Source organism: Eschrichtius robustus, chromosome 1 (assembly GCF_028021215.1).
Source record: "Eschrichtius robustus isolate mEscRob2 chromosome 1, mEscRob2.pri, whole genome shotgun sequence".
NCBI lineage: Eukaryota > Metazoa > Chordata > Mammalia > Artiodactyla > Eschrichtiidae > Eschrichtius > Eschrichtius robustus.
Genome location: NC_090824.1, coordinates 165203774 through 165227481, shown reverse-complemented (window position 1 = coordinate 165227481; position 23708 = coordinate 165203774). Strand labels below are relative to the sequence as shown.

The following is a 23708-nucleotide window of genomic DNA, read 5'->3' as shown; positions in this document are numbered from 1 at the left end:
CATGTACTTATTTGACATCTGTGTATCCTCTTTGGTGAAATATCTGTTCAGGTCTTTTGTTCATTTTCTAATTGGATTGGTTTTTTTTAATTGTTAATTTTTTAAAGTCCTTAATATAGATCCTAGTCCTTTATCAGATATGTGGTTTGCAAATATTTTCTCCCACTGATCTAGGTGCCATTACCACCAATACCACAGTTGTGATTACTGTAGCTGTATAAGTCTTGATATCAGGTAGACTGATTCCTTCTACTCTATTTTTTTTCAGAATTGTTTTAGGTATTATGTGGCTTAGCCTTTCCATATAAATTTTAGAATAATCTTGTTTAATCTACATAAAAAAATCTTGCTAGAATTTTGAGTGAAATAAACCTATAAATCAATTTGAGCCCAGCTTTCTTCCCCACTTGGCTCCTAGAATATTGGAATCAGAGGATCTTTGTCTGAGAAATCAGAGCAGCCCAAAATAAAATACCTAAAAACATCATCAGGCAATGAGATAGACCAGCCACGTCTCCTTAAAATTAAGCTGGCAACTCTTTTCCTTAAACATGAACAACAACAACAACAACAAAACAAAACAAAACAAAATAAGGATCACCAGAAATCTTCGGAAGGTCTCTAACATGAAATATAGTGACAAAAACAAAACAGAAAACAGTAATTTGGAAAGAATTGAGACTATGCAGGGAGAAGAAAACTCCCCCCAACCCTACCCCACAAAAATCTTTTTATATGCTCAGAGATAAAAGAGAAGATACTGCATCTGAGAATCAGGGACAGACTGCTTTTTAAAAAAAAAATAATTCAAGGAACAAAAAATATATAAGAAGAGAATAGAGAAAGAGGAAAAAAGAGAGAGATAAAATACTTAGAGAATTGCAAAATAAGTTTAGGCAAATCTCCCAGAAAGTAGGGCAAATGGGCAAAGAGAGGAAAACAGTAAGTCTAATATCTGAATAATATACGCATAAACATCTTTTAAAAAATAATCAACAAAAATTAAAACTTTAGAAAAATATCTTCATCAAAAGTTTATATTCTCCAACATAGCTTTCAATATTCTTCATAAAATTACGCATCCTTACCTATCCCACAGACCGATACTGTAGTCAAGCAGGCTTTTTTAATCAGTCTTGGGATTTATTAATTCATTCATCTATTTATTTATGGAATAAAATATACTAAATTTCCTCTACACATCAGTAGTAATGTTGGACACAGAATAAAGAGAAGAAAGACACCATCTATGCCACCTAAAATGTTTTTTCAATTGTGGAAATAGAAAAATAAAAAAACAACACAATGAAATAAACACTCTGATAAAAGTATGTTCACAAGATCCTATAGAAACACAGAAGAACTGCACCTAACCTAGTAAATGGTAGAAACTGCCAACAAATGCTTTAAGGAAGAAATGGAGATTCAAAGGACTTTCCAAGGTCAACTATGTGTTGTTAACAACCAAAAGGAGAAAAAGGATGCTTTAGGCAGAAATAAGAGCACTGGCAAAAGATGTGAAGTGATAGGTGAGAACACATTCACTTATTTACTCATTCAATTAACAATGTGTGGGTCCCAATCATATGTTAGATGTTAGACCTTAGAGTGGTTAAGTAAATGTCCCTTCCCTAAAAGGAGTATAATAATAAGAAGCACAAAAGAGGAACATCAAATTTAGACCAAGATGTCAAGACAGGTTTCCTAAATGAGGATGACCTTGAAGAATAAGTAAGAATTAACCAGATATCACACTAAAAAAAGACACAAAAGTATATGTGATAAGATGCAGATGATTAAGACAATAGGTGCACAAAGAAGGGCCAGGTTTAAAATGAAGGAAAGAAGGTAAGGTAACAAATACACCACAGTAGCATTTTGAAACATCATTAGAAAATAAATCAGAGAAAAATTCAAGTGGCAAGGATCTTGAAAAGCACTCTTAAACACACAGGAAAATAAACAACAGATGAAAGTGACTAGAGTAAAAGTAGAAGACAAACAAATAACAAGTGTTCATGAAGAAGAGGACAGAACAAAGAGGCAAGAACCAACAGTAAATGATACAATAGAATAAAATTTTTTCTACAATAAAGAAAGATCTAAATCTGTACAACAAAAGTGGCCACCATGTGCCAAGGAAAAATCAATGAAAAGAGACTGATAGCTAGATGCAACATTGTAAAACTCCTGAGGGAAAAATACAGCCTTCTATAGGCAGCCAGGCAGAACAAATAGGGTATCTACCAAAGAAGACAAAAAAATTAAGCCAGCTTGAGAGGTCTGTGAGCAACACTGTATACCAAACTTTATGGAAAAAGAACTTCTGAGTCTTGAGAGGGAAAATTTGTGTCTCGGGAACTTTACACCCAAATAAGCCACTCACTGTGTATGTGTGAAGTCAAGAGAAAGACATTTTCAGATGTATTATATAAGGACTCATAAAGTATAAGACCCACAACTTTTTCCTGAAATTAAGAAGGCTATAAAGTCCTGCTGCTTGAAGTGTGGTCCATGGACAAGCAGCATTGACATTACCTGGGGATTCGTTAGAAATGAAAGATCCTGGATCCCACTCCAGACCTGCTGAATCAAAGTTTATATTTTAACAAGATCCCTAGGTGATTCATATGTGCATTACAATTCCAGAAGCACAGCTCAAAACATATCCCTGCCAACAAAGTGATGATTCAGAATTAAGAACTGAAAATATTGACAATGAACACTGAAATAATGTATGCACACAAACACAATTAAGTTTCAACGATAGTTTGAAATATGATTACGAAAGAAAAGATATAAAGGGAATAAATGGTGCCAAGAAACTGAGTATAAGATCCCAGATTATAATAACAAAGCCCCAAAGAGTAGGAATGAAGAAGAAAAGCATAAAATACGCATCGGCTTACAAATAGAAATCAAAAGAAACTAGCATTTTATTATTGGCATTGACAGTTATAAAGCAATTATTAAAGTATGGCTTTCAAACATCTTAAATTTAATCATCAGTAGTATAAAAACAGGATATATATATATATTTCCAAATTACCAGAGGTAAAATTGCAGCAAAAAAAAAAAAAGCATAAAAGAAAAGAGAGAATGAAAGATTTTAAATAGTGATGGTTAGCCAAGCACATATATTGAACTCTTTCTCCCTTACAAATGCCTAGTGAAATGATCAGCAAAGTATATTAATAGGTCAACAACTCTCCATCATAGCTGGAAATTCATACAGGCTATACACAAGCCAGAAACTTCAACATGCATGTGAACAAGACTAAATTAAAGGATGGTATACAAATATATTATTCACTACACACAAAAGAGAAGGCTGCCTTTGAAGTAAGTGGAACAGATCCACAGGAGAACCCACCAATACTCACTAAATCAAATTGACAGATGATGTAGCCAGAACTCCTGGCAATCAATGCCGTGGGAGTGGCTAGTATAAGACAAAAATGTAGATGCATATAAGATCCAACTGGATAGGGGGCCATGTGAAACACTCAGTGCCTGTATGGGCTGGGGTACTCTGGAAGGGTTAAGGGAAGTGTAGGTACTGCAGAGACTATCTCCAAATAAAGGAAAGCCACAAAAATTCATTAGCAGAAAGGCAATGTTCCTCCCCAGAAATGCCTTCCACTGCAGCTTCTATTCATTCTCCATATTGATAAAAGCTGCAATAGATTTAAAGCAATGATTCTTACCCAAATGGAAGAAAGACATTTTTCCCATGGAGAGTGAGAACTGAATTAACAAAGGACTTGATAAAACCCTAATTCTAATCTAGATTCCTGATATTTGGAGATAAACACACACACACACATATATATATATATATATACATACATACACTTAAGTATACATACAAACATATTAGTAGATTTTTTAAAAATTGCTCTTATTTCTTTAATAATGATCCTATAGGATCATTTTCCTTCGAATTATCTCAGTTTTTGTTTGTCTCAAAACATCTTTATTTCACCTTCACACTCGAAGGATATTTTTGCTAGATAGAGGATTCCATTGTAATAGTCATTTTCTTTCAAGATGTTAGGTAATTTCATTATCTTCTAATGAGAAGTTAGCAGTCAACATTATCTTTGCTCCTTTGATGGTAATGTGTCTTTTCTCTCTGGCTTCTTTTAAGATTTTACCATAATGTGTTTATGCATATTTATTCTGTTTAGGGTGTGCAGAGTTTCTTGAATTTGTGGCTTGATATCTTTATAGCAATAACTTTTGGAAATTTGGGGAAATTCTTGGTTACTATCGCTTCAAATAGTACTTCTACCCTATTCTCTATCTCTCTTTTCCTTTTAGGACTCCAATTATACATGGTTTAGACCTTTTCATCTTGTTCCATATATCCCTTATTCTATGTTCTGTGTTTTCCCCCCACCCTATAATTTAGCCTGGATATTTCTACAAACCTATACTCTCTTCTACTGTTTCTAACCTGCTATTATGGCCATCTATTTAGTACATAATTTTAGTTATCACTTGCTTCTATTCTCAAATTCCCATATGATTCAATTTTATGTATTCCAGTTCTCTGGTGAAATCCTATATTCTGTCATCTATTCTCGTAAATATTTATTACAGGGTTTTTGTTTTGTTTTTTTAACACACAGGTCCAATAACTCTAGTACCTGTTTCTATCATCTCTTTTTCCTCTTGCTCTTGTATCATGGTAAGATTGGCAATGTTTTATTGAATCACTGGCATGATCTATAAAAACTTGTATAATCTTTGGTTGGTGTCATCTTCCTCCAGGGTGTCTTTTTTAAAGCTTCTTGGAGGCAGTTGGAATAACAACAAATTTTATTACTCAAATTAGGGTTGAGCTAATTCAAGACTAGGTTTCAGTCTTTGTAATATCTAGTCTATTTAGGATTGGTTTTCCCTTTCTCCTAGGGTATAGTCCTTCATGGATACAATCTGATCACCTGAGATGTTTACCAGGGCTTTGAACTCAAATTTTTATGTCCCAGGACTATGAAACTGCCAATAAATCTGCTTAATTTCTCAGCCTCTTAGCAGCTGATTTCTGCTTGTCTTTTCTGCCTCTTACTGCTTAAAAATTGGTGAATACTAGGATTAAAAATATGGCTCAGCTAAAGTCATTTTTCTGCATGTCGCTTACTTGCAGGGATCTTGCAGTCTCAAGTTCTAAGTCCATGATTATGTTTTACTCCTCAATTTCTGGTTCCCAATTACCCATCATTAGATTGTTAATATCTGTAATAGTTTTTATCACATCCAAAGTATGGTCCAAAGTGAAGTGAGACAAATAAGGGCAAAAAAGTAAATTTTTATAAAGCTACATAAATTCAATTTAAAGGCAGGTCTTTCGATCTAAGATTATGTCCTACTTCTTAATGTTAAAATGAAAAGATTCTGATTGTAATTCTTTCCTGAGAAGTCTGTAATGGTAGACCATAGGTGAGTTTTTTGTTTGTTTGTTTTTGTTTTTGTCTTTATTTGACCAAATAAAAAACTGACAACCTATATTAGTTCCAAATATGCTTTTTTTGAACAATTTACTAGTATTTGAAATCCAAAAGTGTGAGAATCAGATTCTTTATTTACCTTCTTCTTCAACATTGCCCATTCTGCTTTCTCCCCTATCTATTGTCTTTTAGGCATAAAAGCTGCTTTTCATTTCCTGCTCCAGCACCTTTACATATGCTGGCCTCACTATCTGGATTTTATGTCCCATAACCCTCCACCCTTCATATAATTGACTTCCTCTCAGCAGTTGGGTCTCAGCATAGACCCTCGGCACAGAGGACTTCCCTGGATAGGTGTTATCTACCCCCTTGACACAAATTTTAATTACATATAATTTGATTACATACTTGTTTATTGTTTGTCCCCCTAGATTATAAGAACCATGAGGACAGGCTCTGTGTTAGTTTAACTCACAGTTGTTAAACTCCTTACCCACACCAAGGCATAACAAGCATCTTGGAGCTAGAGACTTAGATAGTATAAGGATTTCTGAAGATTCTTTGAGAAATCTATGCTATGATCCTACCCCTCACTCTGCTCCAACAGAAAGAGAAGGGATGAGGGCTTCAATCTGCTAACCCCCAATTGAGAGGAAGAAATTTTAGGGACACCAGCTGACACGTGCCTCTTGCAGTTGGTTGGTGTCTAATCCACACCTGAGAAATTTAAGGGCTGAGAGCTCAGCTGCAGTGGGCTGTGTAACCAGAGCAGGTGTTGCTGCATTGGCTCCTAGAACTGGGGAGTTTGTTTAGCAAAGTTCACAGGAGGGTTTCCAGTGAACCAGATGTGGGCCACATGCAAGAGAGCCAGCATGGGGTTGTCCTAGGAACGAACATACCAAGACAGCCGCTGAGGGGGTGAGTAGACATAAACAGGAAGAAGCTGGGAGTATGCCTCGGTGTCCAAGATTAGGAAAGAGCAATGTTACCATGTCAGAGGATTGCGAATACCACATCGTAAGCGAATTGCAGGCAAGGATCCCAGGGGACTGGGGGGAAGGAGGAGACACTGTCTCAGAAAAATCCATCAAAGTGCTCACAATAGATGAAGCTGGCTTTAAACACCTACTAAACCAGAGAACATCAATACCTGGTCACTAAAGTCAAGGCAGAACTCCCCTCCTCCTTCTCCTCTCCTCTTGCCCAAATCTCCTTTTCTGAGTAAGTACAGAGAAGGTAGAAGAGGCTGAGCAGTAACCCTTCCTACCCCGAAGGCTTTCCAGTAGCAGCCGACCCCGGTTGGGAAACAGAAGACACAAATGCACACACACACTGAGATAGATCACTTGGCAAAGTCATATTCTAGGCAAAATCAAAGTAATTTTTTAAATTAATAAAATAACAGACATGGAAGCATTTTGGCTGTATGACAACAAGATGAAAGTGGCCATTCATGGTCCTTAACATTGATATATTCCTCTAAATCTTTTTAACAGATACAAGTTCATACCACCTTTTTTAAAATTTTGCCTTTATCTCTTTCGCCAGTGGATAAGTAGAATTTATGGAATTTTTGCTGTTTAAGTGATGCTTGATGCTGAATAAGGACCATTTATACCGGTGATTCAAACAGAACCTTGACTGAGCTCAAAATTTTGAGCTTAAGTAGTCTCATCCCCTCTATTACTCCTAATAATTACCTTGCCATTTATCACAGGATATGGATTTTTATATTTTGAGGGCAGGGCATGAGGGATGAATGTCAAGGAATCATAAAATGCTCTAATATGAGGGGTTTGGCTTTTATATTTAGTTGGCGACTGGGGAGGTACATACCATAAAGAAAAGACAAACACAAATAAACCCCACTCTTTTCCCACCTGAACCCTACCATTCATTGCAAATTATTCAGATCCCTCAGAGTTGGATTGAGATGCCAAAATCTCACCTTCCCATGCCAGTCTCCATGCTGGAAACCTCTCCCTCAAATGACTGACCAGCGGTGGGTAAGAACTTGCTCCCTACCTAAGAAGACCCTCCCTGACCCTTGCCCACAGGAGCACAGGCCCCCTATTACAAGCCTCACCAGGATAAATACATCCCGGTACAACGCAACATCCATATGGTATGACACACTTAGAGGGCATTTATTTCCTCACCAAGGTAACAACACAGAAGAAGCAGCTATACCACTTTGTCATTGTGAGACTAATCCCCGGACTCAGTTCTGCAACCATTTACTTAGGGTTCCAAGCTCTGAGTCAGAACTTGCCCTAAGATAATGACACCAACACTAACTCCAGGAGGCTTCCCATGCTTTCCTGGAGTGCACTCAGAGTCCTCCTTCTCAAAGGCCATGTCTACAGTCTCACATCTGCCCTGCTCTGTGCTGTCTCAAGGAAATGAGAATGTACGTGGTCACTGTTTAACAGGCCATAAAACAGCGACCTTGATGGAATCCAGAGCATTTCTGCTCTATACCTTACACATTCAGGGAACGTCCATTCCCTCTTTCACCAGACAACATCCCCAAACTGAAGTTGGCTGCCATGATCTTGGAGTCTTCTCCTGTCCAGAACCAGCACATCCAGTTCCATCCACTTGGGGTTCTGTCTTACCCGAGAGCTCAGGTAAAAATCCTTGGCTAGGATTGACACTACCCCGTGAAGAATTACCTCAAATTGTCTCAAGAGCAATGATAACTGTGGGTTTCTTACAATGTATGTTTATTTTTTAAGAAGCTGATCTTACATTTTAACAAATGTTGCTTAACATAAACATTTCTAAGATAGGAGCACAGACCTTGCATTACCTTCTTAATCAATGGGTTGCTCGGAGAAAGTGAACCGAAAGTGATTAAAATGGCAACAACTCAAGGGTGGAACACAGAAGACTTGACCTCTTACCCCAAGTCTCAACAACTCTGGGCCAGTGACTTATCATGCCGGCCTCCCCTCCCTTAAAGCCCAAAGTGTGTAGTGCCCCAGCTGCTGCGAGCTGGGAGTCTCATGCGGAGGGGTATGGCCACACTCATGAAAATGTGGCCATTACTATTTAAATATGGTAACTTGAGGTAACTTAAATATGGTAAGTTGGTAACTTACACCACCATCATGGTACCTTCCAAAGCCAAGAAGCCCAGTTTTCTTCCCAACCTTACCCATCCAAAGGCGCTGACACCCCACAGAGAAGAACAGGAAAAGCCACCACTTACCTGCCAGTCAAACATCTCCGCAGAGAATAGGACGCCCCTCCCCCACAAGTCCGGGAGCAGTCACTCCAGTCACCCCAAGCATCCCAGTTGCTATCTTTGTCTTCATCCGAACGAGTGTTTCTTGAAGTCTGTAAAGTGAAAAAACGCAATAAATTATAGACAAAATGCTAGAAATATCCCAAAAGCTTTCCCAGTTTTTCCAGAGTCTTACTCTAAGCTGTTCACAAAGACTAAAGTTGCCTAAAAATGCATTGTTTTGGAATGGCTACATTAAAACACACACACACACACGATAGTTTTATATGGAAACTCGTGACACATGAGTACCTTTCCACCTTACGAAGGTTTTATCCAGATGGCTTCCAAGCTCAGTTTTAAATTTGAAATTTTATCATTCCAAAATTTAAATAAATTGGCTAAATATAAATAATATTTATTATTATTATTTTGTGTTTATAACTTACATAGCAGGGTCCCAGCTTGTACCTAAGAAATTCTCTCCATTGTCTGTCATATAGACTGGTGCTTACTCCAAAGAAACCTTTTTGCATGAGGATTTGTGGAACCTCCTGAGAGAGGCTTCACCCCAAGAAAACAAAGTAGATAAAGCTTCAGGGTCCAAGAAAATAGAGAAAGTTCAATTATCAATGCTGTTTGGATTAATTTGTCTTCTGGACTTGCCACCATTGACTTATATCAAGATACTCTAAAGAAAAGAGAACAGGGGGAGTTAAAAATTTTTAAATATATAGATAGATATAGATATGAAAAGAAATGATGTACAAAACATTACAAAGAGGCCTAAAGTAGACTCGAATAAATGAAGAAACACATAGTCCTAAATAGCTGGACTCAATACTGTAAAATGTTAATTCTCTCCAAATTAATCTATAAATTTATAACTCCAATCAAAATCCCAAAGGGGGTTTTTTTAGACCCTAACAAAATGATTCTAAAGTTCATCTGGTGGAGTAAATGTCTACAAGAGCCAAGAAAAAACTGTACAAGAAGGGAAATTAGAGGGAAATTGCCTCAATTCAAACAGTATAGAATTGGCATAGCAATAAGCATTCAGATCCATTAAGGTTAGAAAAAGAAAAGTCCAGAAACAGACCCAAGTATAAGGACATAACATAGAACCACAAGTCGGTGTGATGAATGGTTTAAAAGAAAATAATAGATAACTTCTTCACAAAAGACACCAAAATGAATTCAGATATATTCCAGAAATTAATATTTTAAATGCTGAACCCATAAAATACTAAAAAAGCTATAGATTAAAAGTCATACAGGCTTGATGTAGCTAAGAGTGTCCTAGATGTGTCAACAAAGGTAGAAACCCCAAAGCAAAAGACTGATAGATTGAATTACATTAAAATAAAAACACACATAGCATTTTCTCTCTCTTCACCTATAGATAAAGGAATAAGTATATGAACATCCACACAAAAATGCCGTAGTAAAAGAAAACACACCAAATTGCCTCTAAGGATGGAGGGAGCAGGACTCGGCATGCACGCTGTTGGGGAAGGACACAAGAGGAATGCCAACGGAACGTTTTATTCCCCTCCCAGTCCTCCCCCAAAAGATCTGAAGCAACTATGACAAAACATTCAACCCGATGAAGCCAGGTGGTGCTATAATAGATGTTAGTTTTATCTGAACTTTTATGGATTTTGAAGTTTCTTTTAAAACATACTTTGAGGGGGCTTCCCTGGTGGTGCAGTGGTTAAGAATCCGCCAGCCAATGCAGGGGACACGGGTTCGAGCCCTGGTCCGGGAAGATCCCACATGCCACGGAGCAACTAAGCCCGTGCGCCACAACTACTGAGCCCGTGTGCCACAATTACTGAAGCCCAGGTGCCTAGAGCCCGTGCTCCACAACAAATAGAAGCTACCACAATGAGAAGACTGTGCACTGCAACGAAGAGTAGCCCCCGCTCACCGCAACTAGAGAAAGCCCGCGCACAGCAACAAAGACCCAACGCAGCCAAAAACAAAAACAAAAACAAAAAAAACCACTTTGAGGGTAAAAGGCAATCATTAGAGAAGAATGTAAGCCTATATCATATTTAATACAGGTAAATGTGTACATGCCTAGGGAAATGAGTAAGAGGTTAATTAAAATGTTAGCAGTGGCTACTTCCAGGTGCTAGGAAATTTAAAATTCTTTTGTTCTTTTGTCTCTGAATTTTAAGTTGTTTTTTTTTAAGCCAATACTTCAATATTTTAATTGAAAACAAGCAAGGAAACAAGCAAAACCACATCCTGTTGACATACAGAAAAGCTCAAGTCAGACAGGACTTAATAGGTGAGTTCTAAGTTGGAAACCAGGAGAGTTTATGAAGGAAACCCTGACATACTAATAAACCGAAGCATGGGACTCAGCTAGATATTGCACAGATTTCCTTAAGCCCTTAGGCCAAGTTACCTCATCCAACCAAAAAAAAAAAAAATTAAATTAAGAGAGGGATCTGTAGAAAGGACCTTCAAATGCGAAATGAATAAATAATGACTGGAAGCAAGGAGGAGATTTTCCAATAATTTTCACCCACATCTCACCGGTCAGTGGGTTTCCTGGCTTCTTACCAAGCTACCTATTTATAGCACAGTAAGCAGTCCTACTAGAGGCAATATTTCAGCAACAGTCAAGGGAAAGGAAAGAATAAATACCTGGCAACTGATCAAGTCTGTCATCGGGAATAAGGGCTAATTAAACCCATACTATTTACTGTTCTAATTAGACCACTGTTCAGTTCGATTTTCTACACTAAACGTCACCAAACAGAACTGTGTCCTGTCTATAATTTAATATAAAATAAAGTTTTAATTCATAAAAAATACAATAAGCAGTTTAATACACTCATCTGGGCTTTTAGGTTGGTGAGTCCAAATCATTTAGGTAAACGTTTAAAATAAACACAGCTGAAATTGATTTTTCATTTTGTCACTCGATACACTGATAGGTTGAATGTGAAAAGTTGAAAACCATCATCATATATATTTTAAAATGAAAGTTGAGAGTTCTTTGAAATATTGTTTTCATTTGTTTTTATTCCCACTATCCCATCTGTTCAGTTTATAGTTAGAGTCAGGTTTCTTTCCATAACTTCTCCACCTTTACTTACAAAAAAAAAAAAAAAGAATCTTGATTCTAAAATAACCAAAATAGGCAAGTTATAAATGCAGGCATTTGGTTTCTTTGGTTGAATCAGTAAGATATTTTTCCCCTAAGAAAACAGAGAGAAACTGACATCTCAAGAGGGATCCTTGAGTTTTTCTCCTCTCCTTGGCCATGAAGATGGTCAGATTTTGCTTTGAAACCCCACTGCTATTTCCTACCAGCCAGTCCTCCTGCCCTTCTCATCATTCTTCGTTTTCCAAAGAGTAGCAATAATATCCCCAATTTCTACCCAGTTCTCATCTCTTCCCTTTGATGCCAGCAGCATGATGATAACACAAACGTTCAGAAAAAAAAAAAAAAAAAAATCTCATTGGAGCTGAGCAAAGAGTCCCCAGGGTCAGTTCTGAACATTTATATTTGTATATTCTTCTTTATAGCGACACAGAACCTGCTTCCCTGGAACTTACATCCTCTAGAGCAGTGGACGCTGAGTCTCCATCCTCTTCTACAGAAGAAACCTTTTCAAGCTTTCTTCAATTGTCCCGGCTCTCTCACGAATATCTCCTCTCCCTGCGCACTCTGCAGTCTGCACATTTTTTATTTTAAAATGTAGCATCCAGAACATAACAATGTATCTGAGAATAATAGACTACATAGTGTCGCTATTACCCAGGTTTCTTTTGATGAAATCTAAGTTTCCATCTCTCTTTCTTCCCTCCTCTCCTCTTCCTCCCTTCTTCCCTTCCTTCCTTCCTTCCTTCCTCCCTTCCTTCCTTCCTTCCTTCCTCCCTTCCTACCTTTTTAGTCACACCATTTATTGGATCTCATGATGGAGGCAGTATCACATAATGGTTAAAAGTTGTGTGACTCTGGATAAGTTTCTTAACCTTTCTAAAACTCATCTATAAAATGGAGATGATATTTTTACTCCAACAGGATTTAAACAAAATGCCATCTATAGAATGAATCACACAGCATCTCAGTAAATGTCTCAATAAGCATAAGGTATCTTTCTTCAAAATAATGTCTTTTTCCAAACAATGACAGGAGAGCCAGCTCTCTTCCATTTTTACTTAGGCAAGGCTTAACATTAATCACTACTGAATTTCCTCTTGTTGGTTTTGGCCCAGAATACCAGCCTGCTGAGATCTGTTTGCACCCTGATCCTGTCACCCCATCTACAAGCCACTTTGCTCAGCTTTGCAGCTTCCATGCTCCACCCAAGTCCCTGATAAACATGCTGGACACAGCTCCCTAATCTTACAGAATTCCATATGCACATTTCTGCTTTTTTAAAATAGTAAGTGGACCCTAATGCCAAGTAAGCAGCCAACTAATCAGACTTGGAATCGGTGAACACAGTTTAATGTTTCAATAAAAATATGAAACAAAAACCAATCACCATCACCAAGTGTTAGGAGGCAGAAAGAGTGGTGGGGTGGGAAGAAACCAGCCATTAGGAGGAACTGGATCAGGGACCGTAGGGTGGGGTCTATATTCTTGGGCTGCATGGTGGTGGTGAGTCTCCTGAGAGAGGAGGTATTGTATTTAGCAGCCCCACTTTGGCCAGCCCCAGCTCTGAAATCTAGTGACAATAAAATATGGTTGACTGATATCAGCCCCATGTTTGACCTGATGGTCACCCTGCAGAGGCAACTCCTATGTTTGTAAGTTGGGTACCACTAATTCCCAATTCCTTCTTTTCAGACGTCCTCATGAGCTGTCTTAAGTAATTATTTAAACTCCAAGTTATTAATATTTTATAAGGTAAGTTGTTACCTGAACCCTATCTATATAGACTTCTTCCCCCAAGTCTGAGTCAACCGACATCCTATCACTCAGTGACCCCGTTCTGGGCCAAACTCTGAAGTGGGCATGGAGAAAGAACTGAAGAATCTGGTCCCGCACAAAGCAGCGACCATGTATGTACACAGTGAGCACCCTTGCCAATGTTTCCTACATTCTTTCTAACCTTCTCAACAAACCCTTGAGGTGGATATTACCAATCCCCGTTTTATAGCTGAACAACTGGAGCTTCCAGAACGACGTGTCCAAGGTGTGGGGGAGCCCGGGCAGAACCCCTTCCTGTCTGACCCAGACAAGGCCTGCCTTTTGCTCATGGATGCTCCTCCCCTGCCCTTGTGGACCAGGAATCCAGTCAAGTGCAGCAGCCAACCTATCATCACTCGTAGCTAGCATTTCACATCTTGGATCGAATACAGCTGCTGCTGTGATTCACTTGACCACAACATTCTTTTGATATCTCAATGAAGTCGTTTTACTTTTTTTCCCTCTCTATATTGCAAGCAGAACTACACTTCTGTTTTTCAAAAAATATTTGATTTTATCTAAGTTATTCCACGAGGAATACGCGTTCTTGACCGACATTCACAGACTGGGATGCATTTGTTAGTTTTCTCACACAAACGTACACCAACGGCTTGCAAAGTTCAAGGCTCGGGGAAGATGAGCCTGGATCAGGCCCTCAAGACAGTGAGTAGCAGGTGAGAGAGGCTGAAGGGTTGGGCAGAATCAGCCCTCAGTCACTGAGAGCAACAGACACAAGGACACAGAGCAAGGAGATGCTGAAACAGAAGCAATTTCTACCTCCGTTAGGAATGCCGGGGCACATACTTTCCAGGGAACACACTAATTCTGCTGGAAGCACCTGGCAGAGCCTCACAGGTCCCCATCAGCTTCTCTCATGTAATGGGATTGCAAGTGCATTCTTAGTTCTGATTCTTCTTTATTTTCTAATTGTAATGGAATTACAAAACTTTCCTATTTTCTTCCTTTTGCTCAGCTATATTTCCCAGTTTTATATGATGAACATGTATACTTTATGCAATAAAACACCGAATAAAAGTTCTTTTTATAAGGGGTGGGGGGAACACTAAAGAGGAACCTTATGAAAATATATCCAAAGAGGTAAAATGCACTTTGTGCTGTTTGGTTAAAACTATCAGGCTTAAAGATCTCTTAGGAAGTCATATTTTCCTAAGTAAAGTTCTAGCTAGGGAGTATTTTGGATGAAAAATTCAGAAAAGATATTGTTTACTCATTATATAATGGGACTGGTAGAAGCCAAAAATATTGTAGGAATAAGTGTGCTCACATTCTCATAAAGACTCGAGGACTTCTTGCCTTCTTGGATCCCCATGCATAAATTAAATCATAAAATATTTCCCTGACAGCTCTTAAATCTGTGACTTATAATGAACAGCACAGCTCTACCAGTCTTGCAAAAACGTTAGCAATTAAACACAGATTTCACATATAAGGTCACTTATCGGAAATGCTATATTAACAGGTCCATATTAAAAACAACTCAAAATAAAATAGGTTCCACTGGGATGTTACTTCCCAGACATCAAATAAAGGTTTATTCCAGCATTACCACAAAGGTTATTTAAGGAAATGACAAACAACCCAGATTTTAACAGTAAATACATTCTTTCAGGTCAATACTACCTTAAGATCTTTAACAACAAATTTTTTAAAATATGAATTAGGTAAATGACATAAAATGTCACTGAAGCTGTCACAGAGACTCAACAACTCAGTGCAGCCAGAATACCTAAAACACTAACATAGCTAAAGCTATGTGCTAGGTATACACCTCTGTCTTCTTGGTCCATTCTATCCTCTACTGGAAGGTACATATTTCCACACGTCATTACCCTGATGGTCAATGACCACTTGCAAGGATTTGGTCTACCCTTTCCTAACCAATGTGTTACCTATTATTTTACCACCTTCTTAAAGCCCTTCACTGATTCCTCAGGGCACATGTTCTGTACGTCCAGGCTCTCCATGACCTGCTCTGTCTCATCCTCCAGCTCTATTCCCTGCAGCTCAGGCTCACCCTGCATCCCATATTCCAAGCACACGATATTTCTCATTATTCCCCAAACACAAACACGTTTGCTAAGTCCTGCTTCCTTTGGCAAACCCCAAAACAACACCAAGACCCTCCTCTTGGAGCAGCTCTATTTGCAGGTGACCAGTGAGTGAAGACACAGAACTAGCAAGCCCTGCTTCCCTGAGGCTGAGGTCAGTATAGTCCAGGATTGCTTCTGAGAAAGCATCCTGCTCCCTGGATTTTTCCTGCCAGCCCCACTACATAGGAGGCTGGCCCCAGTTCTGGGATTCCTCACCTCCTTGAGTCTCCTCCCCTAGTTAGCCAGGCATAGACTGACCTGGTTATGTACTCCTGGTTATGCACTCCAGTCACCCTGGCTCTCAGATTCCTGGATTAGAGATTGATTCCGCCTATTGTTCTAGTAAAAGAAAAAAAATCTCCCACAAATGTTATGAAGAGGTTCCAAATCATGGCAACCAAGGCTTCTCCACATCAAGATGAAGGAACACCAACTAAACACTCCAGACTTCTGAGAGTGAGACAGGCCTTCTGTATACAGCAATCCAGTCCATCATATTAGGTCAGAGAACTAGGTCCCAGAGGGAAAGAGGGCAGATTCAGATGGGGATAATTTGAGAAGCATTTTAAAAACACACTTTGCTGTACAGCAGAAATTAATACAACATTGTAAATCAACTATACCTCAATTTTAAAAAAACCCACACACACTCTTTACTAAGATGAGAACATGGTACAGGGAAACCACAGGGCTGGTGCAACACACCGGGGCTGGTACCAGGCAGGCCCTGTGAATCAGACAATTCACATTATCTGCCTGGGCCTTGTCTGCAAGATGCGGCGAGGGCAGGCAGAGGCTGTAGGTAAAGGGCTGGTTGACAGAAGCTAAGGCCTTTGGTCGAGAATTACAGCCCACAGCAGCCTCACCAAGTGGGAGCTGGGGAAACAGATACACTTCTCTCCTCCCTCTCTCCAATCCCCCGCAGTGCTCACCATTGGCCAAACCCGACCAGGAGCCAGAGGGCAAAGGGAGGCCATTGATGCAGTCCGTACAGGTCAGCCCCCCGGGTGGGGCCAGCACAGGGTGGGGAGCGATGGAGAGTGGATCTGGAGAACAAAGGGAAGCTTTCCGACGCAGCAATTTATTGACTTGCTGGAATATTTTTGAGCAGAGGACTGACTTCGGCAAACTATATTTTGGAAAAATTACTCTGGCAGGAGTGTGGGGAAAGATTGAGGGAGGAGAGTGCAGAGCTGGAAGGCCACTGTATAGGACAGGCAAGAAACAAGAGCCCAGGCTAGACACTGCCAGTGTCTAGAAGAGGAGGACATAGACTTGAGGGGTTTTGTTGTTGTTGTTTATTTGTTCAATTTTTTTTATTGAGACATAATTGACACGTTAACATTACATTAGTTTCAGGTGTACAACGTAATGATTCGTTATTTGCACACGTTGAGAAATGATCACCATGAGTCTAGTTAACATCCATCACCATACATAGTTACAATTTTTTTTTTCTCGTGAGGAAAACTTTTAGACCTACTCCTTCAGACATGAGGTTTTAAGGAGCTAGAACCAATAGGACCTGGGTGCTGACCAGATGCAGGGAGAAAGGAGGCGCTAGGATGACTCTTGGGCTTCCGGATTAAGTGACTTGTGGGAGATGTTCATCTCAGCCTCACAACCATCCTCAGCGCCACCCTTGAGGTGAGATGCTCAGTGCCCTTGGGTACAGAATGCGAGCAGTGCCTAGATTACAACTAAGATAAAGGGAGCATACTGGTGGTACCAGGAGGAATCTGGCCTGTGGGTCTGATTCATCTAACTATAATTGTATGGTTTACCAAAAAAAGGAATTATTTGTTAATGTTTAAAGATATGGAGATTTCACATAAAAATCTAGATTTCTGACTTCTCAGGAAAAGGAAAGAGGAAATCAATATAGGCGCCACATCCCAACATGGTAATAACTCAAACTAAGGGTGGCCACACAGTTTTGAAGGGGCATATGCCCTCCAGTTTGTACAGTCTCCATCCAGCCACTATGAGGATTCACAGTATCTGCCTGACCCCTGGGGGTCCAACTGGGAGCTTGCTGGTGATTAATGACTGTTGGTTTGAAGGTAATCAAGAGACATGTGTATTTGTACTGATGTCAGATTCTTCAGTCTTGCTACAGAACATCATGTTCTAGAGAGTAAGAAACATACACACAAATAACAAAAATAAAGCAAAACAGGATGCTTTGTTGTCTTCACTGGACACTGAGTTCAGCCATCTGCACACAGAAGCAGAGTTTAAGAAGTTATTCCATGGTGCTCAGTGTCTAAACTCTACTCCCTTTGTACCCCTGGGCTTTGTCTCTGGGGTATTTCAGATATAAAATATTAGTGTATTTAATAAGCTCAAATAAAAATTCCCGAAGCATAGACAAATCATATTCTAGAACACGCCTGTGCTATCTACTAACACACAGATCGTCACTGTCCCCAGGGAGCCCATCCCAGGAATTACACAGATCACCTCTGTACAGCAGCCCCCCCACAATCCTATATTAAGGATGAGAACATCTAGGTTACTTTTTTTCCATTAGTGCAATGTTCCTGGCTACTAGACAAGTTAGAAAACAACCACAGCCTCCAATTGTAGCAAGAGGCATAAATAAAAGTGACCTAATACAATTGGGTTTAGTTTAGTTTTGTTTTGACTGTATTTTTTTGTTAAAAAGAAATTCCTAAATACAAAGCTACTTTACATGAAGACAGACTTAATAAGATATTATCGATGATACTTTGGTAAGTCATCATGAAGCACGTACAGCACAACATCAGGTAAGACTGAATAGAAAGGAGAAGCAAATGTTGCCAAATATAAAAGTCTGATGGAGAGTAATGGTACGCTGGGTAATATGGACCAACCATCCCACTAAGAACAACTAGAAAAGCAAAAATATCCTCCATAAATGAAATAAAGACATTTTCAGACAAACAAAAATAGAGAGAATTCACCATAGGCAGACCAGTCCTAAAGGAAATACTAAAAGGTGTTTTTAGGGTTAAAGGAAGCTTGGAGATACGGAAAGAAATGAAGAGCAAAAAATAAAATGGTAAAGAAGAATGTGGGTAATTCTAAATAAAGAGCAACTATATAAAACAGCAATTATCGTGGCTTGTGGAGTTTAAAATATTTATATGGCATTAATATATCTGACAACAGGGCTTCCCTGGTGGCGCAGTGGTTGAGAATCTGCCTGCTAATGCAGGGGACACGGGTTCGAGCCCTGGTCTGGGAGGATCCCACATGCCGCGGAGCAACTAGGCCCGTGAGCCACAATTACTGAGCCTGCGCGCCTGGAGCCTGTGCTCCGCAACAAGACAGGCCGCGATAGTGAGAGGCCCGCGCACTGCGATGAAGAGTGGCCCCCACTTGCCGCAACTGGAGAAAGCCCTCGCACAGAAACGAAGACCCAACACAGCGATAAATAAATAAATAAACAAAAATTTAAAAAAAATATATATATATCTGACAACAATGGCATATGAATCAGAAGAGTGATAAATGACATCAAAGTACCCTAAGATCCTTGTATCACCTAGGAAGAGGATAAAAGGACCAATTAATATTTGACTTTGATAAGTCAAGAATACATGTTTTGCTAAAAATAGAATTACCATATGATCCAGCAATCCCACTCCTGGGCATATACCCAGACAAAATTACAATTCAAAAAGATACATGCACCCCTATATTCATAGCAGCACTCTTCACAATAGCCAAAACATGGAAACAATCTAAATGTCCATCGACAGATGAATGGATAAAGAAGATGTGGTACATATATACAATGGAATACTACTCAGCCATAAAAAAGAATGAAATAATGCCATTTGCAGCAACATGGATTGACCTAGAGATTATCATACTAAGTGAAGTAAATCAGAAAGAGAAAGACAAATACCATATGATATCACCTACATGTGGAATCTAAAATATGGCACAAATGAACCTATCTATGAAACAGAAACAGACTCAGACATGGAGAACAGACTTGTGGTTGCCAGTGGTTGGGGGGAAGAGAAGGATTGGGAGTTTGGGAATAGTAGATGCAAACTATTACATATAGGATGGATAAAAAACAAGGTCCTACTGTATATACAGGGAACTATATTCAATATCCTGTGATAAACCACAATGGAAAAGAATATAAAAATAAGAATGTCTATTTGTGTATAACTGAGTGACTTTGCTGTACTGCAGAGATTGGCATAGCATTGTAAATCAACTATACTTCAATTTAAAAAATTTTTAAAAAAAGAATACATATTTTGATCTCTAGTGTTACCACTAAAAGAACAGAAAAGAGTGTACACTTCCAAATGAATAGGTGGGAAAATATACAATAAGGACACATATTCAATCAATCCAACAGAAAGCAAAAATGAAGAGGAAAAAATAACATAGAAATGATGGATAAATTTTAAAAGCACATAGTAAAATGAAAGATTTAAATGCAAATATAACAATAATTGCATTAAACCCAAATAGAATAAATTCACTAACTAAAAGACAAAGATTATCAGGATGGATTTTGACAATTCAATTATATTCTGTTTAAAAGAGACATTCCTTAAATATAAAGACCACAAAGATTGAAAATAAAAAATTGAAAAAAAATGATACCATAAGACTACTGACCAAAATAAATCTAGTTTAGTTGCACTAAAGTAGACTTAAAGATGAAGAGACAAATAGAGATGCTTTATGATGTTGGAAGTTTGAATTCACCAGGATGGAACAAAAATTCTAAAAGTGGATGTACCTTATAACATCACCTCAAAATATATAAAGCAAAAACTGACAGAACTATAAGAAGAAAGAGAAAATTCCACAATCATGGTGGGAAGTTTTAACACGTTAACTTACCAAAGAGATGAAAAATCAGTAAGCATATAGGGTATTGAAACAATTCGATTACAAATAAAATGAATACGCATGTATAGAAACCTATAACCAACCACTACAGACTATATACTCTTTGTATTTATAAAACGTTTGTAAAAATTGATCATAAGCTGGGCCATACAGTGAATCTTAAGAGTTCGAAGGATTGAAATCATACATTTTCTTTGCCCACAAATCAAATAAGCTAAACGTCAATAAAAAACTAAAAAATTTCTAACTAATCAGAAATTAAGAGATATTCTTTTCTTATGATTTTTAAAGAGTTTTATTGACATATAATTATATATCATAAAATTCATCTAAAGTGCACAGTTCAATGGTTTTTAGTATATAGAGTTATGCAGCCAAATCATTTGTTGAAAAGAATATTCTTTAATTGTTTTGACACCCTTATCAAAAATCAGTTGACCATAAATATGAGGGCTTATTTCTGAGCTCTCAATTCTACTCCATTGATCTATATGTTCATCCTCATGCCACCATCACACTGTTTTCATTACTATAGCTTTGCAGTAAGGTTTGAAATCCAGAAATGAGTCCTCCAACTTTGTTCTGCCATTTCAAGATTGTTTTGATATTCTAGGTCCCTTGTATTTCCATATGAATTTTAGGATCAGCTTGTCAATTTCTGCAAAAAACCCAGCTGGGCTTTTTTAATTGAGTTATAATTAACATACAATATTAATTTAGTTTCAGGTATACAACATAGTGATTCAATATTTTTATACATTATGAAATGATCACTGCAATAAGACCAGTTACCACCCATCACTATACAAAGTTGTTAAAATATTATTGATTATATTTCCTATGTGTACATTATATACCCATGACTTATTTATCTCATAGCTGGAAGCTTGTACCTCTTAATCCCCTTCACCTATTTCATCAATCTCTCCCCCTCTCCCCTCTGGCAACCACCAGTTCATTCTCTGTATCTATGACACTGTCTTTGTTTTGTTTGTTCATTTGTTTTGTTTTATAGCATCCACATATAAGTGAAATCATACAGTATTTATCTTTCTCTGTCTGACTTATTTCACTTAGCATAAAGCCCTCCAGGCCCATCCATGTTGTCACAATGGCAAGATTTCATTCTTTTTATGGCTGAATAATATTCCGTTGTATATATATATACCACATCTTCTTTATCCAGTCATCTATTGATAGACACTTAGGCTGCTTCCATATCTTAGCTATTGTAGACAGCAGTGCAATGAACATGGGAGTACTTATATCTTTTCAAATTAGTATTTTCATATTCTTTGAATAAATATTTAGAAGTGGAATTGCCGGATTGTATGGTAGTTATATTTTTAGTTTTTTGAGGACCTCCATGCTGTTTTTCATAATTTGCTGCACCAATTTACATTCCCACCAACAGTGCACAGGGTTCCCTTTTTCTCCACATTCTCACCAACACTTGTTGTCTCTTGTCTTTTTGATAATAGCCATTCTGACAGGTGTGTGGTGATTATCTCATGATAGTTTTCATTTCCCTGATGTTTAGTGATGTTGCGCATCTTTTCACGTACCTGTTGACCATCTGTATGTCTTCTTTAGAAAAATGTCTATTCAAGTCCTCCGCCCATTTTTTTTAACATCTTTATTGGAGTATAACTGTTTTACAATGTTGTGTTAGTCTCTGCTGTATAACAAAGTGAATCAGCTGTATGTATACATATATCCCCATATCCCCTCCCTCTTGCATCTCCCTTCCACCCTCCCTATCCCACCCCTCTAGGTGGACACAGAGCACCGAGCTGATCTCCCCATGCAATGCAGCTGCTTCCCACTAGCTATCTATTTTACATTTGGTAGTGTATATATGTCAATGCTACTCTCTCACTTTGTCCCAGCTTACCCTTCCCCTTCCCCATGTCCTCAAGTCCATTCTCTACGTCTGCATCTTTATTTCTGTCCTGCACCTAGGTTCATCAGAACCTTTTTTTTTTTTTTTTTAGATTCCATATATATGTGTGAGCATACGGTATTTGTTTTTCTCTTTCTGACTTACTTCACTCTGTGTGAGACTCTAGGTCCATCCACCTCACTACAAATAACTCAATTTCATTTCTTTTTTGGCTGAGTAATATTCCATTGTATATATGTGCCACATCTTCTTTATCCATTCATCTGTCAATGGACACTTAGGTTGCTTCCATGTCCTGGCTATTGCAAATAGAGCTGCAATGAACATTTTGGTACATGACTCTTTTTGAATTATGGTTTTCTCAGGGTATATGTCCAGTAGTGGGATTGCTGGGTCATATGGTAGCTCTATTTTTAGTTTTTTAAGGCACTTCCATACTGTTCTCCATAGTGGCTGTATCAATTTACATTCCCACCAACAGTGTTAAGAGGGTTCCCTTTTCTCCACACCCTCTCCAGCATTTATTGTCTGTAGATTTTTTGATGATGGCCCTCTGCCCATTTTTAATGGGGTTGTTTGTTTTTTAATATTGAGTTGTATGAATTCTTTATATATTTTGGATATATTATCAGATATATGATTTGCAAATATCTTCTCCAGTTCAATAGGTTGCCATTAATAGAGTTTCTTTTAAATAACCCACAAGTCAAAAAAGAAAGCATCATGAAAGTTAGAAAATATTCTTAACAAATGAAGGTGAATATATTGCATATCAAAGCTTAGAGAAAGCAGTTAAAGCTGTGCTTAGAAAGAAATTTGTAGTTTTACATATACACATACTTGAAAAGAAGAAAGGTGAAAAAAATCAATGATCTCAGTTATTTCAAGACATTAGAAAAATGGCAGCAAACAAAACCCAAAGAAAGTAGAGGAGGAAAATAATGAAAATAAAAACAGCAATTATGAAATAGAAAACAAAAATATAAAAAGGAAGATCAACAAATCTAAAAATGGGTTCATTATGAAAACAAGTGGCTAAATTCTTTGGCAAGACTACTGAAGAAAAAAAGACAGAGAAAATCAATTCCAAGAATGAAATGTGGAACATCACTACAGATTCTGCAAGCACTGAAATGCTAAGAGGATGAAAGCCAATATCTTTATGGTAATGTAGTTCAGACTTTAGATTCAGGCCCAGCTC

General features: G+C 38.1%; 1 protein-coding gene across 10 annotated transcripts in view; it reads right to left on the bottom strand.

Moving 5' to 3' along the window:
- Nucleotides 1–23708, bottom strand: part of ADAMTSL3 (ADAMTS like 3) — a 365276-nt gene that overhangs the window by 238092 nt on the left and 103476 nt on the right. For all 10 annotated transcript variants that reach the window (XR_011075723.1, XM_068558758.1, XM_068558696.1 and 7 more), the window contains one exon: nucleotides 8668–8795. Coding sequence is in view for 9 of the 10 variants with exons in the window: in XM_068558758.1 (XP_068414859.1) it covers nucleotides 8668–8795 (128 nt within the window). In the remaining variant the exon portion in view is untranslated. The remainder of the gene's footprint in view (nucleotides 1–8667; nucleotides 8796–23708) is intronic.